At 42.1% G+C, this 26,183-nt stretch overlaps 1 protein-coding gene and 1 long non-coding RNA gene across 5 annotated transcripts in view; both read left to right on the forward strand.

Moving 5' to 3' along the window:
• jcada (junctional cadherin 5 associated a) overlaps nucleotides 1–13,321 on the forward strand; it is a 96,194-nt gene extending 82,873 nt beyond the window's left edge. For all 4 annotated transcript variants that reach the window (XM_054751228.2, XM_054751231.2, XM_054751232.2 and 1 more), the window contains exon 5: nucleotides 11,532–13,321. In XM_054751228.2, the coding sequence (XP_054607203.2) occupies nucleotides 11,532–11,566 (35 nt within the window). In that variant the 3' untranslated portion in view covers nucleotides 11,567–13,321. The remainder of the gene's footprint in view (nucleotides 1–11,531) is intronic.
• A 5,003-nt stretch (nucleotides 13,322–18,324) lies between these two features.
• LOC129167119 (uncharacterized) lies at nucleotides 18,325–20,649 on the forward strand. Its single transcript, XR_008565957.2, has 3 exons — nucleotides 18,325–18,603; nucleotides 19,616–19,724; nucleotides 19,802–20,649. It is a non-coding gene; the product is annotated as an uncharacterized lncRNA (long non-coding RNA).
• The last annotated feature ends 5,534 nt before the right edge of the window (nucleotides 20,650–26,183 follow it).

Below are 26,183 nucleotides of genomic sequence, written 5' to 3' on the forward strand. Positions count from 1 at the left end.
TGCACAACAGCAGTGAAACTGATCTTCAATCAGTGGTGCTTCTTAAGTGGATGGTTTGATTTCACAGAAGTGTGATTGACTTGGAGTTTCACTGTGTTGTTTAATGTGTATTTTTACCTTTAATCTCAGAAAATATCCATCAAAATGTTGAAAATGAAATAAATGACATCCAGTTGTTGAAAAATGTTGATGGCTTTGTAATATATATAACCCTAAAAATTGGCTCTAAAGTATATGGGGCGCTTGTCTAGCATCTTTGGGGGATGCCATGTTTCCTCCTAGCCAGCTCGGGGTCGTGCGCCTGCTGATGATATCACACTGGATGATTGGCTGCATGTACACCTTACAGAAGTTACGTTCGAAAACATTTAGGTAGTGAGAAAAAGGAATTTAACAACAAACTGCTTAATTCTTTCCTAAACCTATGTAAAAGAACATAATTAAAAAGGAGATGCAGTATATTTTGGCCGAGTGGTGTTGCAGTAATGTGATGTCAGGCGCCGGACACCGAGCAGATCCGAAAACTTCAGCACCAGATAACTAGATTCATTTGCAAATTGTTCCTTCTTCACGCGCATGTGAGTGACCAAAATAAAGCAGTATGGAGAAGAAAACTTCATCTCCAACGACCCCTCAGGCTCAGCAGCCTGAAGTCCCAAGCTCCACGTGTCACCAGAGCACAACCTGCTGTAACACAATAAAAGCAGTGTTTTACAAAATGTTGTTTTTTCATTGTTTATTATAGGTACAAGAATATTTTGGGGTATTTAAGGTTTTTTTGGTTTTTAGTAATTGTGCAAGAGAAAAATAATTGTTAAATTAATTGTCTGATTAGTCATTAGAATAATCAACTATTCATTAAAATAATCATTTTAAAAATAATCGTTTATCCCCAGCCCTACTCATGATGAGTCTCATCATCGGATATAAAGGCTAGCTCTTGGTACGTGGAATGTCACTCCTTTGGTGGGAAAATAGAATAGAATAGACTTTATTGATCCCACAGTGGGGAAATGCACTTGTTACAGCAGCACCAATACTTAAGAGAATAATTTGAAGATAAATAATAAGAAAGGTACATGTATATACACATAGGCAGTAATCTAGCATTCTAACCTTCAACCTCTAAAAACCACAAATAAAAATGAAAACAACGTTGGTTCCAACACTATGCAGCATACTGCAAGAGACACAGACATACAGTGTAAATGCGGTATAGCACAGGTATTGAACACATAATGAACATTGCATTGGTGTTATTGTGTAACAGGATAATGCCAGTAAAACTTAAACCGAGGAGTTCTACACTCTTACTGCAGAGGGGATGAATGACCTAGGCATATCTGTTGTGCCCCATCTTGTTGTCTGTACCAGTGAATGTGAAGGTAGCGTCCCTCCACCCACGTGTGGGGGGATGGATCCTGACTCTGTTGAAGGCTCTTGAGAAGTTGAAGATCATGACTTCTCACAGTGCTGTTTTACATCTCGTGAGTCAGCACCTGGTGCTGGGGGGGGTCAAATCTGTTAAAAAGCAGGTTAAGCTCATTGGCGCAGGTCTGTTCCCCTTCAGCAGACTCACTGGCACCACTCCTCCCACTGTGACCTGTGATGTTTCTGAGGCCTCTCCATGCACCACGAGCATTGTTCTGCCCCAGCCGTTCCTCCAGCGTTTTCCTGTAGCTGTCGTTCGTCTGTTTGTCCTTATATTTAAGCTCCTTCTACACTCGTCTCTGCTCCTCTTTGTCACCAGCCATAAAAGCTTTTTTCTTATCATTCAGCAGGGGTCAACCAGGGTTTATTATTCGAGAAACACCTCACTCTTCATGTTGGGACAGTGTCCTCTGCACAGAAATTCACATAATCATTGACACAATGGAATGGGAGTGCTAATGGTGCATTCCTGTTAACTTGTTATTTGCTATTATATCGCGAGAGTATCTGTTGTATCGCGAGGGTATCTGTTGTATCACGAGAGTACCTGTTGTATCGCGGGAGTTCTGGAAGCCCGGGTGTTCTTGTTGTGTGAGCGGGGAGAAAATGGCACAGGAATAAAGCTTTTGGAATGAGACGACGTCGTCTTGTATTTTGAGTTAACATTGGTAGCAGAGGATGGTTTCCAATTACAAAGTACCACCAAAGCTTGATGAAGCCAGGCCATATGAGTGCTGGAAGAATTAAGTCAATATCTGAAGACGAGTTACGGAGCTGGATGAAAAGAAACAGGCACTCGCGGTGGCGCTGGGGCTCGAGGGAAGAGCCAGAGAAACGGCCATGGAGATACCCGCGGAAGATTTGGACAAAGATGACGGTATGGAAATACTGCTTGCAAAACTTGACGCAGTATTTCAGAGAGAAGAGAAAGACCGCGCTTATGAAGCCTACTCGTGTTTTGACTCCATTACAAAGAACCACAGCGTGTCAATGGCAGACTACATTATAGACTACATACAGCGTTATAATCGGATGAAAAGGTACAACATGACGCTGCCTGACGCTGTGCTAGCATTTAAGCTTCTAGATACAGCTTGTCTTGATGAGAAAAGTCGACAGCTTGCACTGACAGCGTGCACGGACTTAACGTTTGCGTCTATGAAGTCTGCACTGAAACGGATTTTCGGAGGGAAAGTAGCCGGAGTTTTCAGCGGAATTCAACTGAACCAAGATCAACTGAACCAAGATGCAATTTTCCTCACGGAGCAAAAAGGTTTCAAATACAAGCGAAACAGCGGTGCTTCGTCACGGAGTGGACAGCGACAACCACTACAAGGTACCAACCCACTTGACAAGTTTGGCAAGCGAACAAGATGTGCTATTTGTCAGAGCACTTATCACTGGGCGAAAGACTGTACTCATTGTAATGGTGACCAAGTAAAGCTAACTGAAGATGGGAAAGTGGAGGAGTGTAACATTACTTTGTACACAAAAGCCTCAATGACAGACTCTGAAATCTTCCTGTCTGAAGCACTGCGGTCAGCCATCATTGACACTGCATGTACACGCACAGTTTGTGGTCAGAAGTGGCTAGATAGTTACATGGGTGGCCTCAGCCAAGGCCAAGTAAACAAGTTGTTGCAATCAGAAATCCCCAGCTCCAGACCATTTCGCTTTGGGGATGGTACTGTTGTGTATTCCAGCAGAAAAGTGAAACTTCCAGCCAAGATTGGACAAACGAAATGTGACATTGAAAGTGAAGTAGTTTCTGTTGACATTCCACTATTACTGAGCAAAACGTCTCTCAAGAAAGCAGGGACCGTTCTAGACATGGAGAATGACAGCGTTGTCATGTTCAAGCAGCCTGTTCCCTTAGAGCTCACTAGTTCGGGACACTATTGTGTGGACATTAGAGATGGAAATACCACAGGAAACTGCAATGAAAATGAAGTTCTCATGGTAACTGCTGAAATGTCTACAAAAGAGAAACAGAAAGTCCTTGTGAAGCTTCATAAGCAGTTTGGTCATGCATCTGCAGAGAAGTTATTGAGGCTCATCCAAAGCTCTGGTAATACAGATAGGCAATGTGCAGTTATTCTACAAGAGGTCATTCATAACTGTGAAATTTGTCAGAGATATTGCAAAACCAAGCCGAGACCTGCTGTTGGTCTACCCCTGGCTTCTGAGTATAATGAGACAGTAGCGATGGATCTACATGAGCTGGAGCCCAATGTGTGGTATCTTCACATCATCGACCACTTCACACGCTTCAGCGCCGGCAGCATCGTAAAGACAAAGAAAGCTGCAGAGATGGTCAACTCCTTCATTCACACCTGGATAAGTATTCACGGTGCTCTCAAACGGCTCTACACAGACAACGGCGGAGAGTTCAACAACACAGAGATTCGGGACATGGCTGAAAACTTCAACATTGAGGTAAAGACAACGGCGGGATATAGTCCCTGGAGCAACGGACTACTGGAGAGACATAACATGACACTTACAGAAATTCTCCTGAAGGTAAAAAAGGAACGAGGATGCGACTGGCACACTGCGTTAGACTGGGCCCTTATGGCAAAAAACAGTATGCTTAATGTACATGGTTATAGTCCACATCAACTTGTGTTTGGACAAAACCCCAACCTTCCTTCGGTGTTGCTGGACAAGCCACCTGCCCTAGAGGGCACAACTGTAAGTGCAAGAGTAGCTGAACACATATCAGCTTTACATGCTTCCAGGAAAGCATTTACTGAGGCAGAGTGTTCAGAAAGGATTAGGAGAGCACTACGCAAGCAACTTAGGCCTACAGATGACAAATATAAGGCAGGAGATAAAGTATACTACAAACGAGTCGACTGTACAGAGTGGAAGGGTCCAGGTGTAGTTATTGGGCAGGATGGAGCTGTTGTATTTGTAAGACATGGGGGGACTCTAGTAAGAGTGCACCAGTCAAGGTTGAGTAAAGTGGATGCACAGAGTGGAAATAAACAAACACCACACACTACTACAGATGATGACACTGACAACAAAGACACAGTTGAAAATGATGACAATGACACACCCGATGGTGAACAGAGTATTAGTGAGGAAGAAGACATCACTACTGACAGAGAAACTAACGCTACAGAAAACATGTCTGTCACACAAACTGTAAATGAGCCCTCTACACCCACTGATCCTGTCTACTCTGCAAATGTAAAGTTAAGGGCAGGACAGCTGATCACTTTTACCAACAGAGACAGCGGTGTTCAACAAACAGCCAGAGTGCTAGGCAGAGCAGGAAAAGCAAAAGGGCAATACAAAAACTGGTACAATGTGCAATATCTTGAGCATGATGGTAGTGAAGGTGAAAAGAAAGCTGTAGACATGTCACTTGTTAATGGTCTTTGCACTGACGCTGAAAACAAAGATGCAGATGTATTCATAACAAAAGATATTTATTTTGATTCTGCCAAGCAGCAGGAGACTGAGAGCTGGCAAAGTAATGGTGTGTTTGATGAAGTGAAAGACCTGGGTCAAAAAAAGTGTGTCTACTAGATGGGTCTGTACACTCAAAGAAACTGCTAATGGTGTCGTCCCAAAGGCTCGGCTTGTGGCACGCGGGTTTGAAGAGGTAAATACTAAAGAACTACAGAAAGACTCTCCAACATGTGGGTCTGAGTCTCTCAGACTTGTGTTAGCTGTGATATGTCAAAACAAGTGGAGAGTAAATTCAATGGACATTAAATCTGCCTTCTTGCAGGGAATGGAACTGTCAAGAGACATTTATCTTCGTCCCCCACCTGAAGCTGGCAAAGACAAGGTTTTATGGAAACTGAAAAAGTGTGTTTATGGACTTGCAGATGCTTCACTTTATTGGTACAATAAGGTCAAAGACATTATGCTCAAAACTGGTGGTAAAATGTCACAGGTTGATCCTGCAGTGTTCTATTGGCAGAATGACCAATCTGAGATTACAGGAGTGCTTGCATGTCACGTTGATGATTTCCTTTGGGCTGGTTCAAGTCACTTTGCAACTCATATCATTCCTGTACTGAAATCTACCTTCCTTGTGGGCCGTGAAGAACATGACAACTTTTCTTATGTTGGTATGGACATTTGTGCAGTTAACGATGTAATAGAGGTGCATCAACAACTTTACATTGACAACCTACAACCGGTTCAGTTACAAGCAGCACGAGCTGTACAGAGAGATGCTTCCTTAAATGAAACAGAATGTGAGCAACTCAGGTCAAAAATAGGACAGATTTTGTGGGTTGCCAAACAAACGAGGCCTGATGTTATGTTTGACACATGTAGCCTTGGATCCAATATCAAACATGCAACTGTACAGTCTATTCATGAAGTGAACAAAGTTATCCGTAAACTTAAAGCAGAGAAAGTGACTCTTAAGTTTCAGCATTTGGGTAACAGTGAGGATTTGGCTTTGGTTATTTTCAGTGATGCTTCATTTGGCAACCTTCCTGACGGAGGTACCCAAGGAGGGACATTAATCGTCCTCATGGGTAAAGGAGGAAAGTTTTGTCCTCTCTTTAGGCAGTCTAAAAAAATCAGGCGTGTGGTCAGAAGTACACTAGCAGGAGAGACCCTTGCCATGTCAGATGGAATAGACAGTGCTGTATTCCTGGCAACACTTTTTTCTGAGCTTACTACTGGCAACACTGGTCTGAATGCTCTTCCTTTGATCTGTGTGACTGACAATCATTCCTTGTTTGATGCACTCAGGTCTACCAAGCAGGTTACAGAAAAAAGACTCAGGCTGGAAATAAGCAGCATTAAAGAGCTCATACAAGCCAAGAAAATCAGACAGATTTGTTGGTCAGATTCAAAATCTCAACTTGCTGATTATCTGACAAAAAAAGGAGTTTCACCTTTGACCCTTCTAAAGGCACTAGATGAAGGACTCTGGATACTGTAATCCTTTGTTTACAAAGTTGTCTTTGCATTAAAATGCACTATTGTTTATTGTTATGATAGTTTGCTTTAAGTAAAGCAAAGCACGTTGAAATGTTCCTTTTGTTTATATGTATATGCACATGCATATACAAATGTTTTCAGGGATGTGTTTATAATTTTATTTTATTTTATTTATTTTTTGAGAAAGAAAGAGGGAGATTGTTAACTTGTTATTTGCTATTATATCGCGAGAGTATCTGTTGTATCGCGAGGGTATCTGTTGTATCACGAGAGTACCTGTTGTATTGCGGGAGTTCTGGAAGCCCGGGTGTTCTTGTTGTGTGAGCGGGGAGAAAATGGCGCAGGAATAAAGCTTTTGGAATGAGACGACGTCGTCTTGTATTTTGAGTTAACATTCCAGTTGTCCTCGGAACTAGTTTTTCTGAGACAAGTTAGCCGGAAAGGACGCAATGAACTCAGAATTCCGAGCTGCGAGCTCGTAGGTTTCAGAGGACCCCCGAGTTCCCAAATTTAAAGATGGCTGCTCCCAGTGCTACCAAGAAGTAGTTATCGTCTTTATTTTTTTCTTATTTATATGGTCTGTTGTCTTTCTTTTTGCTATGTAACAGCACTGGTAAGTTGTTTATTGTTGTTATGAAGAGTTACGTTGTTTAAAACATTGCTGACAAAATTGACTGGTGTTATTGGTTTTTACCTTTCCTGGCATTTACATTTGATTTGTAATGTTTTTCTGGTTGTATGTGGCAACTGTCAAAGGGTGTGTGTGATGCGCAGCATACTTGGTTACATAACTCTTTTGGTTTCGTACTCAACAACACTGGTGGCATCCATTTGTTCAGAGTTGGAAGCTGGAACACAAAACAAGTCTGTTAAGTCATTTCCTGCTCGGAAATTCCGAGTTCCGAGGACAACTAAAACGCACGATAAGACTCCCTATTGCTTTAGTTTATTATCAAACATGAGAACATCGGTCATTTTTTGTCACTTTTTGTGTTAGGGCTGCACTTTCAGCACAGCTTTGTCAGATATCTGTTCAATTTTTTGTCTGCGCAACGGCAAAGTTTTTTTCTTTGCTGGATTGCATGTGCTGCCGTGACCCTGAGGATGGGCACTCATTTTAGTATTCAGTGGTGGACTGAGCCTCAGGAAACTAGGACCCTCGGGAGGCCTCTGGACAGGATCGTAGATGGAAGAGCAGTAGCCTCTAGGTTAGGCGGTACAGTTCTGGTCCCACGACAAGTCGGCTGCTGTTCCAGGCAGGAAGACAGAGCAGGGGCCTCTAGGACAGGAGGCTCAGCTCTGACCTCAGGAGCAGCCTGCCGATAGCGGCATTGTAGTCAGTGTTAAGTAGGAGAAGCAGAATTTCCCACTCAAGAGGGAATAGCATCAACCTGGACCACAGTGGGGGCGATGGTAGGAGGAGTGGAAGAATGGTCCACCAGAAGAGATGGGGCGGCACTGACAGAACCAGGCTGCGGTTTTTAGAGGACAATCCCACCAGAGGAGGAGTGGTGGAACCAACAAGACCAGAGGCCTCATTGTTGGGTCAGTGGCCTGGAGGAGGCAACATCTGGGTTGAGATGTAGAGTAAGTGACAGCCCACCAGGGGTGAGGAGGAGGCGCTGGCTTGAATGGTTGGTGGAGGTGAGTCCAGACCAAAAACAGTGAGCAGATCTTCAGCAAAAGTCCAAAATTTCACAGACTTCATAGGATGTGACTCATAGGATGTTACTCAAAATATTGATAAATCCACTGCGCCCAGTTTTTTCATAATCGGTGAAGGATGGATTCAATCAACAGTAGTGGTGTGCATCTCTACCTGCCTCACGATTCGATCCGATTCCGATTATCTGCCTAACGATTCGATTTGAGTCTGAAATGCATCACGATTCTTCACACAAAAATTTTCGTTACTTAATAAAAGCAGTAGAATAATTTTCAATTTCTTTTTGATTTCGAAATCCCTGAAAAACAGAACATTCATCTATTCACTATAGTGAGCAATAATGTTTAAAGTGTGCTGCCTATAATTACTTAAATAATATAAAAAATAATGTTTTCCGTAGAGCAGCTTTAAGATAGAATATTACTGAACTTAAAAATAGTAAACAAATACTGTGTTAAGTGATTCTTTCACATCCAGGATCCCAAAACGGAAATTAGCCCAGACATCCGATTTTAACGGATACATCTTTGATTACTGGTAATGTTGGCCCTGCATCCCTGTCCCAATTGCTTCTAGGACAACGCAGTGCGCATGTCTTTGCAACTCTGCCCCCAGAAGTAATTGTAAAACCTCAAAATTTTGTTGTCCTCGCATAGACATAGACCAGGGGTCGGCAACCTGTTACCATCAAAGAACCATTATTACCCGTTTCCCACAGTAAAGAAAACACCGCAGCAGCCGCGGCGTTGTGGGCGGGGCCTACCCTCAGACAGCAGCCGGTACCGGTCGCTCGTGTACGTCAAAGTTATCTTTCATAAGAAGATAATCAATAAAACGATTTATATAAAGTGGATCCAGAAGTTGTAGCCCGTCTCTGCCTACAATATTTAGATATTTTTCACCCTGTTGGTGGTTTTACTGAGCAGGTGCCACTTTTGTCATACGTTTCTTTTTAAAACATGTTTAGACTGTTCAGAATACAAATCCAGGCTCTGTCACGTTTGATTGTTGTAATTAAACTTTGTAGGTGGGGAAGGTCAGAAAAGAATCTGATCATTTTGTTTTTCCCTCATTTACAGTGACGGAGACAATGGTGCAGTGCGCCTGGCTCTGGTGTTAACCAAGTTAAATTTTATCTATTTTCACAAGAAAACAAAACAGTTAAAAGCAGGGCTTGTGTTGTGTTGACCGGATAGTTCCCGTTTTTGACTATTTATTTTGACGGAGAAAGAATAGAAAGACCCCGACGCATGCAGACGAACTGACACTTTATTAGTTTCGCACATCGCAGATGTAGCTAAATCACTTGATTCCCATCTGAGCTGGACACTGAGCTCAGCGCAGCTCGCTGTCAGCACGTACGTACGGCGCACAGTGAGCTGAAGATGTGGAGAGGGGCTTGGAGCACGTCGCAGAACCAGGGCGCATGCAGATTCCTCCGACTGAAGCGAGACTTGTCGCTTAGAAAATGCTCCCTGATTATGAAACTTTGGCTGAATAGCGCTTGTTCCTGTGTCCAGTCTGGCCACACATCCAGGAGCCGTCTGAGGAGAATCCCAGAATCTCACATCCTCGTCAGCTCAGAATGCGCATATGATTACGCACAAGCGTGACGCGTCAACCCGGTCTCACAGTAAGACCGGGTTGGACCTGTTCAGGTTTACGCAGACAATCTTTACATTTAGAATTGGCATCCAGATGTAAAATTAATGCAGTAAAATATAAAGCATTTTATTTAAATATCCATTCATTATTTTACAAGCACAGAGAGCCGCATCAGATGGATGGAAGAGCCGCATACGGCTCCAGAGCCGCGGTTGACGACCCCCGACATAGACATAGGGAGAGAATCTCATTATGTCACGTTGCTGCATCAATGCGGAATCATGCACGGCTGAATCACGATGCATCTTAGAATCGATCATTTTTCCCACCTCTAATCAACAGTGGGCGCTGATTAAGTCCTTGCCTGTGAAGGAGTTTCCTCTGGACCTTTCTGGAGGATGTTGGGTGAATGTGGTGCTGGCTGATAAGTTGGATTAATTGCTTGGTCCATGTTGGTCAGTTCCTTCTGTCAGGGTTGGGTGATATTTATTTATTTATTTAACTTATGTTTTTCAGGAGGATAAACTGCTTGAGATGTAACATCTTGTTTTCGAGCAGGTCCTCCTACAACACAACCAATATAGAATAAGTAGGCAGAGTTAGTTAGTATGTGTATATATATACACACACATGCATAAATAAACATATATGTAACATACATGTACATACATACCCATTTACAAAATAAAATTAAATTCAATAAAACTGCTGTGAGTCACTCAAAGAGAAATAAGGGCATTATGTTACATCATATTTAAACTGAAGTGAACTGACATCCAAGTTGAATTACAATAATTGGCAATAGAAAACAGCATTGCAGCAAATATATGCACAGATTCATTAAAGCATAAATGAAATAAAACAACCACAGAAGCCAAAATGCAGTAATCCAGGAGGCAGCCAGTTGAAACGGTTAAACACTAAAAAGCTGGGGAATAGAAATGGCAAGACGGATGATAGGACATAACGTAAAACTCCTGAATGATAACGAGGGTCCTGAGACTAGCGAGATGTGGTATGGAAGGGTCAGGGAACACAAGGACACGTAGGAGGAGGGAGAAAACCTGGACTGGAAGAGACGAGGAGACAAGGGACACAACATCGTGAGGATTCTGGAAGTTTTGCTTGTTTGTGCGTTTTTTCCCAGATTGTTCATGGCACTGAGCTGCGATTGTTTTGAATAAACCAAGAATAACAACGGCCTTGTTTTCATGTGGTTACGACTACTACTAGGCAATAGCTTCTATATATAAACATATAGGGCTGCGCAGTGGCACAGTGCTTAGAGCTGTTGCCTTGCAGTAAGAAGGTCCTGGGTTCGCTTCCCGGCCTGGGATCTTTCTGCATGGAGTTTGCATGTTCTCCCTGTGCATGCGTGGGTTCTCTCCGGGTACTCCGGCTTCCTCCCACAGTCCAGACACATGACTGTTAGGTTGATTGGTCTGTCCAAATTGTCCTTAGGTGTGTGTGTGTGTGTGCACATGATTGTCCTGTGTGTCTCTGTGTTGCCCTGCGATGGACTGGCTCTCTGTCCAGGGTGTACCCCGCCTGATTGCCCGTTGACCGCTGGAGATAGGCACCCCCCCCCCCCCCCCCCCCCCCCCCCGCGACCCCACATGGACAAAGCGGGTTCAGACAATGGATGGATGGATATAAACATATATTTATATAAACATGTTAAAAATGTGTGTGTGGCTGATCGCAGCACCCCCATAGGAAAATATGTTCCCACGGCACTGACTAGAAGGCCACTCGCCATGTATTCAGCTAATTTTCTTTTAAACTAATGAGCTCTAAGGCCGTGTAAATGTGACTTTTTATGAGCTGCTGAACACGCCTGACCCAAATCATGATTGTACTCCGAGAGCTGTCCTATCAGTCTGACTGGTTTCTCTCCTCTTTTTCTCATCAGACTCTTACGACCCCAGCCGAGTAGAGAAGGTGTAACATCTGACCGCTGTGGGGATTGGTCTTTCTCGAGTTAACGGCTTTTTCCAGTAACAAAGATGTTCATCTCACCTCATGGCTCAGTCAGCTGTGACCTTGATGATCTTTACACACCACTCCTCTCAGAAGCCACAGTCCCAGTGCTGTAAAACCTATAAAAGCTACTGCTGGGCGCTGTTTCCCCAGGTTGTTGTCCTCCCTTTATTTTTCTGACCAGGTGGATTTCCTCTTTTCTAAGTTGCTTAAGGAAGGTGCGGTTGCTCCCAGCTGCACTTGCGAGAGCGTCTGTGTTGAAACATGAATGTAAAAGTGCTTTTATTCAACAAGCAAACAGAAGAAATGTAACTAAACAGTATTGCATTACAATCAGTAGTAACCTTCAATAAATGTAAATAATAATATAAGATTTATTTAAAAAATAACAAAGTCAGCATTAAATTGAAATGTATATTTTCATATGTGTGTGTAGATTTTTGAGCCTGTAGTCTTCGTGTATAGCCAATAATAACCCTGCTCTTTATTCTTCTACTGGTGTGAGAGTCTGAGAGTTTGGGTGGCAAAGAGAAACACTGTGGTCTAGAATAGTTTCACTCAAGAGCAATATAGCTGTCGTGTACAGGGAGTCTGTGACGTGGGTCTGTTAGGAAGTTTGTTTCAGCAGCTAGACCCGTTTGCTTTAGAGCTTTAAACTTTAGGTACAAATATCAGGTTTGCACTGCTGAGATTTTTCACTGTGTCGTTAGACAACAGCGAGTAATCTCCTCACACGCTCCACACGTGGAGGAGAAATGTCCTGTTAAATCCGGTACTAACTAAAGAAAATGAGAATATTGTTACCAGGATGTCGTGCGTCGCTGTGCAGGTTCATTAGTGTTGAAGCCGTCCTTTGTGGGTAATTTACTACTAAAGCTCAACGTCAGTGACTTAAAAACAACACAAGCAACAACATCAAGTTTTTTAGCACTGGAACTACTGAGCTTTTTATTTTCTGGTGAAAAATACCTAGAACTACTAGTCTTGTGCTAATCTGCAAAGGCCTAGTAGTGTAACGCAATAATGCTCCTGTGGAAGAGGATCTGAACGTGATTCGCTCTGACATATCAGTGATGTGGTAGCAATAGAAACACCTGATGGACGTATACCAAACCCAACGTTATGCTATGCATTGGATACGGAATTAAAAGGTACCCGTTCAGACTGGTGTCACCTGTTTAACCAGATCAGCTGTTAGTAGATTTACATGGAAGCAGCTCTAGTGACAGAAGGTTTTGTGTTTGTCCTGCTTCCAGTCGTCCAGACCTGCACACCTGTGCTCCAGGTAATGACTTATCTGGTCATAATCATAGAAGTTTTGTACCGCTGTTTCTTTGTAACATAATCTAGACAACTGGTGCACATTTTACTTTAAAATTTTCTATTTTCATACAAAAATGTGTGCAGCCTTTTTTTGTAACTATGGCATCTTCTCCCCTTTTTATTTACAGTAGATGCATGTAACCTGTAAGAAGTCACACTAAACATGTATTTGAACATGAATGCATTTGTTACATTATGGTTTATCTAGTAAACATTTCGTACATATATATTTTCTTTTCAAAAGGTATGCTGCCTATTTAAATGACAATACAGTATTTTTAGATTATTGTGAAGACGGAGCTGTTTATGAAGGCACAGTAGAGGTCCGTGTTTAGTAAGGTCACAAATACCGTTGGACCATGCTGCAGACTGATCAGAAATAAAAGTCTTTGCATGAAATATTCTGTTTGTGGTGGTATTTATTGTACTAATGTGTGTAAACAAAAGCAAACATGTATACCTGCATTTTAATCACATGGAGGAATTCTGGATCTTACTGTCCGCGCTCGAATGATCGCTTAATGCTGGAGGTCCCGTTTGTGCGTACACATCAGGGGCGTGTCCAGGGAGTGGCCTGGGGTAGCACATGCCACCCTTGGAATCTGATTGGCCACCCCAGGTGCCAACACACTAATAAATAGGCTTTTCATTGTCCACAAAAGTCTTGGGGGTAAAACAAAAAAAGCATAACCATTGGTGCCACCCATGCACAAAGTTGTGCCTCACCTGGGCCACCCCATTTTAAAAGATCTGGACACGCCACTGGCACACATCTGGGAAAAGAGCTTTTGTTCACTCAGCTCCTTCTACATGGAGCAAGCTTCAAAAAGATTGAAACTCACCTGAATTCATTTCACTAAACGCTTTCAAGTGCAGAGAGAGCCTTCCAGTCGAACTCTTTACATTGTAACTGTTATTCATGATGTGTAACTGAAGTTTTTGTTTTACTCGTGTAGCTGCTGTGCTGCCTCTTGGCCAGGACTCGCATGTAAAACAGGTGTTTAATCTCAACGGGACCATTCCTAATTAAATACAATAAAAAACAATTTTCAGTTTTGCTGTATAACCTGCAGAAAAAAGTGCTTTAGTGAGAATAGAGAAGCAAATCTCACTTTTGTATGATAGATACAATAGACGCATGTATATAATATCAATCAGAAACATTAACCAATCGTTTTGAAGCCACGCATGGGTTACCCAGAACGTCCAGGGAACTTGTTTGGCTTTGACTTAATGAAGGTAACAAATGTCACCAGACATGATGTTTATATATATATAATGCTTTATTTTAGGTTTGTGGAACAGCAGAGAAGAAGTTCTAGCTTTTATCACCAATCCCTGAGGTACACAATAATCCTGATTGATGATCCAACAGTCTCCATAGCTAAAAAAATAAATCTTATTTTTATGAGTGATTTTTTTTGGGGGGGGGATATGATCCCTTGAACCCCTTCAGGTTCTATTTCTTTTAGCTTCCACTCAGTCAAGGTGCATTTTCCGAAACAACCAAATGTTTGCCCTCTGATGTTGCTCTCACTGCATGTAGCATGCTGGTCTCCTCTCCTGCAGCAGTCTGACATCGCCCCCTGCGGGGGAAAGTCTATTCCCAACTGGTTTAGCTTTGTGTTTATCATTTGAATTCCAAATATTCCAAACTCCATCTAAACACCACAGGCAGAACTGACCATAGAAGCTTCTATACAACATGAGCGGTGTACAGTAGGACTGCTACGACGTGTGAAGGACATCGACCACTCGATTCTAAAACAATCGACATCAAATCCGGTAGTCAACGCTAGTGTTGCCAACTCAGCGATTTTGTAGCTGTTCCTAATGTCTTTTCGGCCTTCTGCAGTGACTTTCTAAACACCAAACATAGCAGCATTTCTCATGGCTCTTTTCTACTTTGTTGAAAATTTTCTTGTTGATATTCCCTGCAGATTAGCAAAAATTGAATATTTTTTCGCTTTGAACCGTTCTTCAGGAAGGGAGAGAAGGATCTGTACATAATCACGTTACATTGGCTGAACAATCATAAACCTTTCAGTTGGAAACTGCTGATTTATGCCTGCTGCAGATTCAAGCTTCTATTGAAGGCACAGACGTGACTCTGCAGCCGCCAGGCACTTTGGTCCTTCCTGCAATTGGCATAAAAAGTCGGGAGTTTGAACCACCGTCCCGTTAACACATGCAGCTCTGGGGATGGTATTATATAAGACACCTGCTCCCTTTTGCTCGGTGTGCAGTTATCACAATCTAGATGGAGGGAAAAACAACGGAGAAATTATGAAGGGAAAAGGCTGTGGTTCCAGAAAAGGCTGGCAAATGCACAAAAATGACAGCGTGTCTCTGAGCAAGGTCTGACATTAACTTTTGTGCTCACTAGCCAAAGTGGCTAGTAACTTTGTGAAGTTACCAGCCAATCAGAATTTACAGTAGCCAAATATTTCTGCATGGGGCTGCACAGTGGTGCAGTGGTTAGAGCTGTTGCCTTGCAGCAAGAAGGTCCTGTGTTCGCTTCCCAGCCTGGGGTCTCTCTGCATGGAGATTGCATGTTCTCCCTGTGCATGTGTGGGTTCTCTCCGGGTACTCCGGCTTCCTCCCACGTCCAAAAATATGACTGTAAGGTTGATTGCTCTGTCTAAATTGTCCTTGTGTGTGTGTGTGTGTGTGTGTGTGTGTGTGTGTGTGTGTGTGTGTGTGTGTGTGTGTGTGTGTGTGTGTGTGTGTGCGCGCATGATTGTTAGTCCTGTGTGTCTCTGTGTTGACTTGTGATGGACTGGTACTCTGTCCAGGGTGTACCCCACCTGATTGTCCGCTGACCGCTGGAGATAGCCACCAGCGACCCCCACCCCCACCCCACCCCCCGCAACCCTGCATGGACAAGCAGGTTCGATGGATGGAAATTTTTCTGCAGTAAAAATAAGAGATTATAAATGCCACGGAATGGAGATATGATCCTTTCATTCTTGACTTTTCCCACAAAATACCTTAAAACGTCCCTGGGTGTGGGACTGAGTTTTGAAGGTGATCTGAATTGTATAAAGTATATAAATATTATATGCTCATAAATTATTGCTTTGTAAAGTTGCAACTAGAGGCCGGCCGATAATTTGTCCTGGAATCGTTCAAAGTCTTAAGTTTCGATTCCTACTTTCGATGCCCAGTCTGCCGACCATTAGAAGAATCCGCAGCCAGTGTCTGTTAAAAAAACATGATCTGTAAATGCTGATTATCGTCTCTCAGAGCCGGTCAAACCAGCTGTCCACCGCTGCTACTGTGGAGCCTAGAGATACCCTGAACGCAGCATCGTGTTGCCCCCTCCCTTCCTTTCCCTCAAACTGTAGGAGCGTAGCGGCAAAAATGCAAACAAACATATCTGCCGACATAAAACAATGTAAGTAAATGGAAGGTTCTAGCGTAGAACCTTCCTTTTATGCTAAGCTAAAGCAAAACGTACTGCTTCCAGATCAGGAGAATGACTGAGCTGGATAAATCCTTTTTCTCACTTGTCTAACTCTGGGAAATCTAACAACCATCGACATTGAAATGTACCACCACTATTTTACAAATATGCAAAAAATATAAATAAAGAGCGAGTTTATCTGATGGCATGCAGACTTCTGGAGAATGGCATCAAGCACTATCAACCAACTCTCCGAGTTGCAGTATTTCTGTGGTCAGGTCTCTCTCCGAGTCCGCTCCACAAGCGGTCAGCCCGCACGGCAGACAGGCACCGAAGCGGTCAGAGATGCGCCGGGCTGACCGCTAGGGAGAACCGGGTGGAAGAATGGAACACACAAGTCTCCCTCCAAGAGCTCCACCAACATGTCATATTTCAACCCATTTGTATGTTAAATGCACTGGTTGTACACCCATCGACATATACCCTATTAATTATTTTACCGTATTACATCTAAATTTCATGGTTAATCAGTACATGTTAAAATGGTAGTTAGCTAGCTACTTTGATAAGCTCAGCTAGTGTAAACCGGCAGTGACCTAAAATACATAAATATAATTTTACTTACCGAAAAAAATGAAGTGGAGACTCCTTGGATGCTCTATTAGTGCAATTAATACCACAGCAAGTCATTTTGTCCAACAACTGCACAAAAAATATCCAAAAAATAATACACAAACGCTACAACTACTGGTCTAATTTCAGAGACTACAAATCGCTGAACAGTTTTCAGGCGAGACCGAGGCTCAGACTGAGGCCTTGGTCACGTGGGTCTGATGCTCATTAATTATACAGAATTTTAGGCTTTTAAGACACTTAAACAGAAGTTAGATTTGTCATGACTATAAACTAGATCTATTAAACCAAAAACATGTTTTGGAACCAGGCTGTAAAAACATTTATTTCTGCTGTGAAATTGGTATTTTTAACATGGGAGTCAAGGATTTGCTCGTTTCGGACACCAGCCCCCAGCGGATGAGGGTGGAAGTGCAATTTATTTCACTTCCGCGTTGGCCTCAATTTCTGTCCCGCATTGTGGGGGCTTGCTAACAATAGACAAAATTTTACTTCTGAGTGGAATATTCCTTTAAGTTTTGTGTATAATGTTTGCACAGTTTTTATGTATAGTTTAGAATTTATTTTTTACTACAATGTGGTTGTGTGCTTTACTTTGTGACTTATTTTATTGAAGATTCTAACCCTAACCCTCTATTATCTCATTCAATTCAATTCAAAAATACTTTATTAATCCCAGAGGGAAATTGATTGCTGTAGTAGCTCAGAATAATAATAATAATCAAGTCATCAAAGAGTTATTGTATATTACAATGGCTGTTGGCAGGAAGGATCTCCAGTAGCGGTCAGTGTTGCAGCCAAACTGAAGAAGCCTCTGAGTGAAGACACTCTTCCGTTGTCGGACAGTCTTGTGAAGAGAATGCTCAGGGTTGTCCATCATGTTCTTGATTCTCTGGAGAATCCTTCTTTGCATTATCTCCTCCAGTGGTTCCACAGTCATCCCCGGAACAGAACCAGCCTTTTTTATTAGGCTGTTGAGCCTTTTCAGGTCCCTGCTTCTGATGCTACTACCCCAACAGACGATGGCTGAAGAGATTACTGTGGGATTAGATTTGTGCCAATAGGATCAAGAAAAACACTTTGAAAATCAAACAAATATTAAGACATTGAGAGAAAAATAAATTGTTTCAAAAGAAAAACTTACGATCTGAATCAGATTCTTAAAATGATCAAGAAAAACATTTTGACGGTCAAACAAAAATTAAGAAATTGACAGAAAAATATTGACAAAAGGAAAAAAAGTTTCATAAGTAAAACTTACTATCTGAATCAACTTCTTAAAATGAGTAACAAAGTATGTTTCCTTTTTCTGTTTGCCTCTATGTGTTTTTGTTATCAATTTCCTTAGTTTCATTCTCGTTGCTCACAGCTTTGCTCTCACTACCAGATTTGCACTTACACTGTCTGGCTTTCTCCTTTGCAATCCCTGAGTTTTTGGTTGCAATTCTGACACAACCCTTTCGGGTGGGTGGGACTTCTGAGAAGTGCTCTCCCATAGGACAGTGGTTTCTCTTGTGACAGTTCAGTGACCCGGAAGTGATGTAGCCTCCAAAACTTTTTTTTTCCACCTCGGTCAACAACATGAATTTTGAGCCCCAAACACGTTATTTCTGCTGTCTGTGGTGTCTACTAAGGATCTAAAGTGAGTATTGATAATATACTTTATCTTTTCTTAGTTCATCTATAAGTTAAGCCACTTTTGAAGTTGGTTTTAACCAGACGTTAGCCCACTAGCTAGCTGCTAAGCAAGCCATTGTGCTAACCTCTGGACAATGGTCTATTGTTCCAGAGAGACATATTAAAAAGTCATCTTAACATATTCATTTTTATTCCATGTTACTTGGACGGGCTAAACAAGTTCATAGTTCTGCCTGCTCCTTTTTCAGTGAAACGAATGGATTATATGATGTAACTCTGACTGAATAATTATCTAAGTGAGTATGTTTGATAATACATTTCTTACCAGTAAACAGATCTGACATTTGTTTGTCAGAACAGGACAAATCAGATTCAATGTGCTTTCTGTCACCCTAAATCAGATCCATGTCTGATGTTGTTATTACTTAAGTTTGTATGAACAGTACATTTGATACCACTTTTACATCTCTGAAGTGAAACAGATGTCACATAAGCACTTGAGGAAGTGGGACACTAAATGTAAACAATGGATAAAACAAAATTGTATATTTTGTGAGGTACTGGTTGAAGATAGTTGGGAAGTACTGATCTAGGTAATGCACCACAAGCATTTGTATTTTACAAGCTTGTTTGGCATCGAAATAATTACAACCCTCTTCTTTTTCTGTCACACTTAAGACATACATAAACACACACCAATTTCTATGTCACAGCTGATGCCTTCATTAAATCTAATAAAATCTATAGTAACTATAGTCCGGTGACTAGTGTCTGGTTTAGCTACATGTAGATTAGCTGGAGTAATATAGTCTAACTCTGCCTCAACTGGTGACTTTCTACTTCATTGTCAGCCAGACAAAATGTTGCTACAGAGAAACGCCCAAGGTACTGACCCCACAATAGAAAATCATAATGTCCACATTTATTTCACACAATCTCAAACGTCACACTAAAATTAAACTTTTAGCTCTGATTTAATTATTTCCTTATTGATATCAGTTTTCCCTTTGTTGTAGCTAATCCTCGGGTGTCAGCAGGAGGAGGTGACCACCTGCATAACGGAGCACCCTGGTTCTGAGCCAGTTGCACCTTTGTGCAGCTCTTTGGGGAGGCGATGCTCAGCAGGTTAAACAACTGTAAAATTCATTTTGTTCGTAGTTTTTGTTTAGATCTCATACATCACCAGTTTTTCTTTCTTACAGACGCATGCCTCCGTGTGGTCAGGTGGTGTTGGTGTGATCTGGGAGGGCACACTCATGTCGTCATCTCCTTGTGCCGTCTCCAGGATCATGATGGGAGTTCTCTGTGCCTATAAAGCAGGGTATTTACTTCTGGGCCTGGAGGGCCGGTATCCAGCACGTTTTAGTTTTAACTGTTTCAACACACCTGATTTCAGTCTGCAGATAATTAACAGGATTCTGCAGAGCTGCTGCACAGGTAATTCAACCACTGATTCAAGTGTGTTGGAGCAGGGAAACAACTAAAACGTGCTGGATACCAGCCATCCAGGACTAGAATTGAACACCCCTGCTATAAAGCCTTCCTCCCTCCTCCGGACTTTAAACATTAGTATTTTATTATGGTTTACCTGATTTAGTAAATAAATCTCAATTTATAAATTTCCTTTTTTGGTGCCTGTCCATAAAATCCTGCATTAGACACTGAAAGCTGAATGGATGCCTTTCATTCACTTTGACATTCAATGTATTTTTAAAGATAAACAGCCAATATTAATTTCAAGTGTAACAGAGTGGTGCAAAGTAATTGCTGATGTCATGATTTTTGCAATAACCTGACCTTCATGCAGAGAAACTCAGGAGACAAATGAGCTAAAAACAGTTTATTAAAATGTTTGACAGATGACTGAAGAGGTAACAGCTGGAGATCAGGAACCAGAAGCTTCTGCGAGGAAGAGCAGAGGTTAGTAAGAGGCAACAGGTCAGGTTTTTCTTAGACTGTGCAGGTAGCTTACAGAGACTCAGAAACGCCACAGAGATGGAGCCACAGGTTTTAGCGTTTAAAGAATGACTAAAGAATGACTTACAAAAGGAAAAGTTTAGGTACTTACGGTCTGAAGTTGTAGCGCAGACGGGAGACAGCAGAATGGTGGAGAAACAACCAGAAGTCTGGGAGAATGACAGCATGAATTGCAAGCAGGTGAGCAGAAGGTAGTGGGTAAGCCGACTGCCAGTATGGTTGTGTGATCAGGAGCTTCATGGAAAGAATTCCCATAGATCTGCATAGAAAATGAGAATGTAAGTTTGAAAAACGGCAGAATCTTGGGCTAGATATGGGTTAAACACTGATGAGTGACCAGCTACCAGCTTTTATTCAAGGATGGGTTTACAGGTGTGTGAGGATGTGTCTGCCCCATGAGAAGAGTTTTCAGGTAAGCCTCTCCATGGTGCTCTGCAATGGTGACTAGCAAGGCTAATGAAGAGATTAAAGGGAACACAAACCCAGGACTCCGACCCAAACTCCTAACAGCAACACAACGACTCCTCCACGGGAGTACAGTCACACGCAGCTGCCCGAAGTTCAGCATCAGGCAACCTGTAGGCGATGTAATCATACGTGGCTTCTGAGCATGCAAGTTTACTCTAGCTGTACAGCGTACAATAATAATAAAGATTTATATTCTGTTGTGTTGTTCACCTTGCAGGTTCTTTTAAAATCTTAGCCTGTAACTGCTTACAGCAGGTCTTTCAGGTCTTTTGAACTAGACACAGAGGTTCAGGCACAGGTAGTCAGACTCCTGATATGATAGAGCATCCACCACCACCGACTCCTGATATGGTAGAGCTTCCACCACCACGGACTCGAACAATAGGTCCATATGCTTGTCAACTGGAAACAATGGAAAAAGATTACCATTAGCACAGATATTTATCCATAACCATCACTGTGGGTTTATTATACAGCATATGAACTACATGAGGTGGGATTGGTCTGCAGTAGGGATGTGTATTTTTGACAGAATTTATTGTAGGAATATTCAATAAACAGTCCAAACTGATACTTAACATGTTTAACATGGGTTATCTGAACCATAATAGCGAGATTTAAATTTCAATGGTGGAAACAAAACCCAATGCACACTGCTGCCAACTAGCGGTCGACATTTAAAGTGCACCAAAAACAAAGAAAATACACAAATGTTTGCATGTAAATTCTTCCAAAAATTAGATACACTGCTTTTGAAAATGGATGTAATATCACAGGAAAAAATATCACGATATATTGCCATATCGATATTTTAGAGACACAGTTTGAGAACATCGATACAATATCACTGGAAAAATATATCGCGATATATTGCCATATTGATATTTTCTTACATCCCTTGTCTGCAGTGTACTTTGTGTACACTATGGTGTGTCTTATCTCACCAGCTGCAGTTGATGCATGTGGCCGTGTAGCACTTCCTTTGTAATGCAATGCAGTAGTTTTCAATCTAAAAAGAAAGAAAGAAAGAAAAAAAAGAAATAGCTTTTAGACAAAAATATAGATTTTATGTAAAAATTAAACAATTAAAAGCATGTGTTTAACTCATTATTGATTATTTGTCCTGGATAACATTCTTTTGATGGAAAATACAGAACACATGACAGAAAGCACATTGAATCTGATTTGTCCTGTGCTGACAAACAAATGTCAGATCTGTATACTGGGAAGAAATTTGTTATCAAACACACTCAATTAGATAATTATTCAGTCAGAGTTACATCATATAATCCATTCGTTTCACTGAAAAAGGAGCAGGCAGAACAATGAACTTGTTTAGCCCGTCCAGTAACATGGAATAAAAAATGAATATGTTAAAATGAGTTTTTAATACGTCTCTCTGGAACAATAGACCATTGTCCTGAGGCTAGCACAATGGCGTGCTTAGCAGCTAGCTAGTGAGCTAGCATCTGGTTAAAACCAACGTAAAAAGTGGCTTAACTTACAGATGAACTAAGAAAAGATAAAGTATATTATCAATACTCACTTCAGATCCTTAGTAGACACCACAGACAGCAGAAATAATGTGTTTGGGGCTCAAAATTGATAACAAAACTGATAACAAAAACACATAGAGGCCCTCCCCCTGCCACACCTGGTGTGGGGTGTGGTGCCTTGGTCTGCCTGAGTGTTCGTGGCTCCCGGGCCAGGAGGTTTAAGATCTTTGGCGTCTGCTTGATCAATCCCGGTGGCTGTCTGGTGGGGTCTGGGTCCCTGGGCTCTGCTGGGTCCCCGGTGGGGGTGGTCGCCCCTGGGTCCCAGCCTTGGCCGGCTAGGGGGTGGGAGGCTGTGGGCGGGCCTGTGGGCTTGCTGCTGATATCTCCCGGGACTCTGCCGGCTGCTGGTTGTGGCCCCCCGGGGCAATCCTCTGTGCCTTTCGAGGGGGGCGGGTGCCTTTCTGGTTGCAGTCTCCTTGGTGTTCCTGTGTTCTGGGGCAGCACCTGTATCTCTGGGACTTGGAGCTCCCCCCGTCTCCTACGCATATTTGTGGGGTGGATCAGTGGTCCCTCACACTCTCTGTTGGACGCTCCTATAGAGAAACCTTACATAAACAAGCGCGTGTACACACACAGGTGCTCACATGGTGCTCTCAAAAGTATGGACTTGGGCACATTCAACACTTGTTTTAAGGCTGTAGTTGCCACTAAATGCACTATGATTTATTATCATGATTGTTCAGTAAAAAAATTTTGATTTTATATTTCATCATCAGGTTGACGCAGTGATAGCTTGCTCCTGATGTATTGTTGTGTGTCCCATTTTTTTCTGCTCTCTCTTTTTCTGCAGGTCTAGAAGCAGACTCTTGTTCATTATTGTTTATTTTTGTGGACCCCCCTCCCCACCTTTTGTCTTTTCCTTTCTCTTTCACCTCTGTCTCCGTGTCTGGTCGGAATTACAAAGCATTCAAAAACAATAACAATAAAGTTTTAAGTATCAGGCATGACATGAAAAGCAGACGCTTTGATGCTCCACCTGAGAGTAAATCTATAAGGCTTGTTACCAGCATTCAGACATCAATTCTGTTTGCTTCACAGCCAGACAGGACACGGTAAAAAAAAAAAAGAATTAAACATAGGAGGAGTCTGGCAGGCCAGGCTGTAGATTTCGGCCATTGGCAGGAAAATTATTTTTAAAAAATCGGCATTACAAAAACCCAAATGTGTCAGCCTGTAGTTAAAGTGTGCAGTGGGGATAAATCTACCTACATTTTCCCTTTTAAACACTTTGTTTCGTTTTCTTGTTTTTTATGTGACTTTTTTTCTGTCCTGTTTGTTTCTAATCTTCCTGCATCTCCTCTCAATCCTGCAGAAAAACTGATGCCTGGCTTCCTATATTTTTACCTCATGAGTTACTTTGGAACTAAGCAGTTCAAAAGGATCTACCGACCGGAAAAAATAGTGCGCTGCGCCGCCAGAGCACAAGATAGGTGATGCGCTCTGTGTCTTCTCAACTCAAAAGAATCCCCAGAGCCTCCACGTAAATAATGTAATATAAGTAGAACCAGGATCTTTTTTTGGAGTCGTCCTGAGTGTGTACTGTATGTTGAGGGCTTCCAGGAAACCTGTTACCCTTTCAGGTGAGCCAGGCTCCCCTTAGCTTCCTCGTAGTTTGAACCCTACTCGTAGGTGTCTATGCCCAGCACTGATCTCAGCTTAGGCCCAGGTCTACTGTTGTGCAGATAGATTGATGGGTGACTTTTCATTCATTCATCCATGTATTTATCTACTTGAAAACACACCAACACAACCTAAAATCAAAGAATGAACAAAAGAAAACAATCTTTTATATAGTGCCTCTCAAAATAAAAATCACAAGGCGCTTTACAAAAACAAAAAATTAAGGTTTCAAAATATGTTTCAAATGACAACAAATGAAAAAAATAAATGTGATTAATAAGTAAGGAAAGGGAGAGATGACATTTATAGGAAAGGGGGTAATCTGTGGATCCTGGTAAAGGCGGAATAGGTAGAAAGAGCAGAAAGAAAGGGTGGTGAAGAAGGTCACGCCAAAGCTTGAACAAGTGAGTCTTCAGCTGCTTTTTAAAGGAGACCACTGAGTCCACTGATCTCAGGCTCAGGGGGAGAGAGTTCCAGAGTCTGGGGGCCACAGCAGCAAATGATCTGTCACCTTTGACCTTTATCCTGGTGCTACACATCCAGTAGGCTTTGATCACTGGACCTCAGGGACCTGCTGGGGGTGTAGGGACTAAGAAGATCACCAATGTAAGATGGTGCTTGTCCATGTAAGGCCCTATAGACCAGAACCAGGATCTTGAAATGAACCCTGAAGTTGACTGGCAGCCAATGAAGCTGGAGGAGAAGTGAGGTGATGTGGGTGTGTTTGGAGGACTTGGTCAGAAGCCGAGCATTCTGAACCACTTGTAGACGTTCAGGGAGGTTCTAGCCTAGTGAACTAGACCAAATTCTTGCTTTGCAAAGAATGGTCTAGGCATGCTCCATTGGAACCTCCACAGCTCCTACCAGGACTCTGGCTAGCCAATCACAACTCTCTAGAGGGGTTTCAAACACATAAAGAGCTGTGATTGGTCCATAATGGTGGGCCAATCATAGTGCTCTATCTGCTTAGTGAACAAATCACAGAGCTTTATCTGCTTTGTGGGCCAATCAAGGCACTCTATATGCCTGGTGGGTGGGATGATGCAACAGAGTGAAACAAGAGTATGTCACATTCATTGTCCAGTGGAATGCGGAGATCATTCGAAAGACAACGGTAGAACCCACCCCACAACCGAGAGCCGTCAATGGAGCATGGCCAGACTAAATAATACATTTATTTAGTCTGGCTTGCCAGGCTAGGGAGGTTCTGCTCAGACACGTGAAAAGAGAGTTACAGTAGTCTAAGCGTGAGGAGATGAAGGTGTGGAGAACTGTCTCCACACCTTTATTTTATTAAGCTGAGCTTAATAAAATTACCAAGCTAGATAAAGTGTAGTCTGACATTCCCTTTGTGAGTGTTCAGCTCCATGGTGGTAAAGTATTAGGGATTTTGTGTCAAAACAATTTAATAGGAGGTTTTTACTGGTGGCCTTTGTCTAAATTTAAAATAATACCCTTGTAGCTGTTTTACCAAGTTACAGAAATTAACCTAGACAAGGTAAAAACTAGTCATCTTTGCTACTCTGTGTGCAGGATAAGAACAAAATAATTATGGAACTCCAACTTATTTTATGTTTTTTTTTTTTCAAATCAAGTCTAACGTAATCAAATGAATGACTTCAGTCTGACTCGAGTAATGTGATTAAAGTCCACACCTCTGGCTCCTTGCTTAGCTCAGTGGTTCCTAACCTGGGGGTCCCGACCCCCACAAGGGGGCGCCAAAGCCTCTCAGTGGGTCGCCAGGACCTCTCCACTTTAAGGGGTTAAAACTTCATTTATTACTTGTTTATAGCCTACATTTTGCTCACATTTTTTTTCATGAGTGAAAAGTTTACTGATATTAAGACAGGAAATAATTAGTACAGAAAGAGTAACACACTTTTAAGAACATTTTGCTCAGCTCACTGTTTTATTTTCAAGTGTCAAAAGTTCATTAAAGATTGGACTGGTTGATTAATCACAG

The sequence above is a fragment of the Nothobranchius furzeri genome, chromosome 7 (assembly GCF_043380555.1).
Source record: "Nothobranchius furzeri strain GRZ-AD chromosome 7, NfurGRZ-RIMD1, whole genome shotgun sequence".
Lineage (NCBI taxonomy): Eukaryota > Metazoa > Chordata > Actinopteri > Cyprinodontiformes > Nothobranchiidae > Nothobranchius > Nothobranchius furzeri.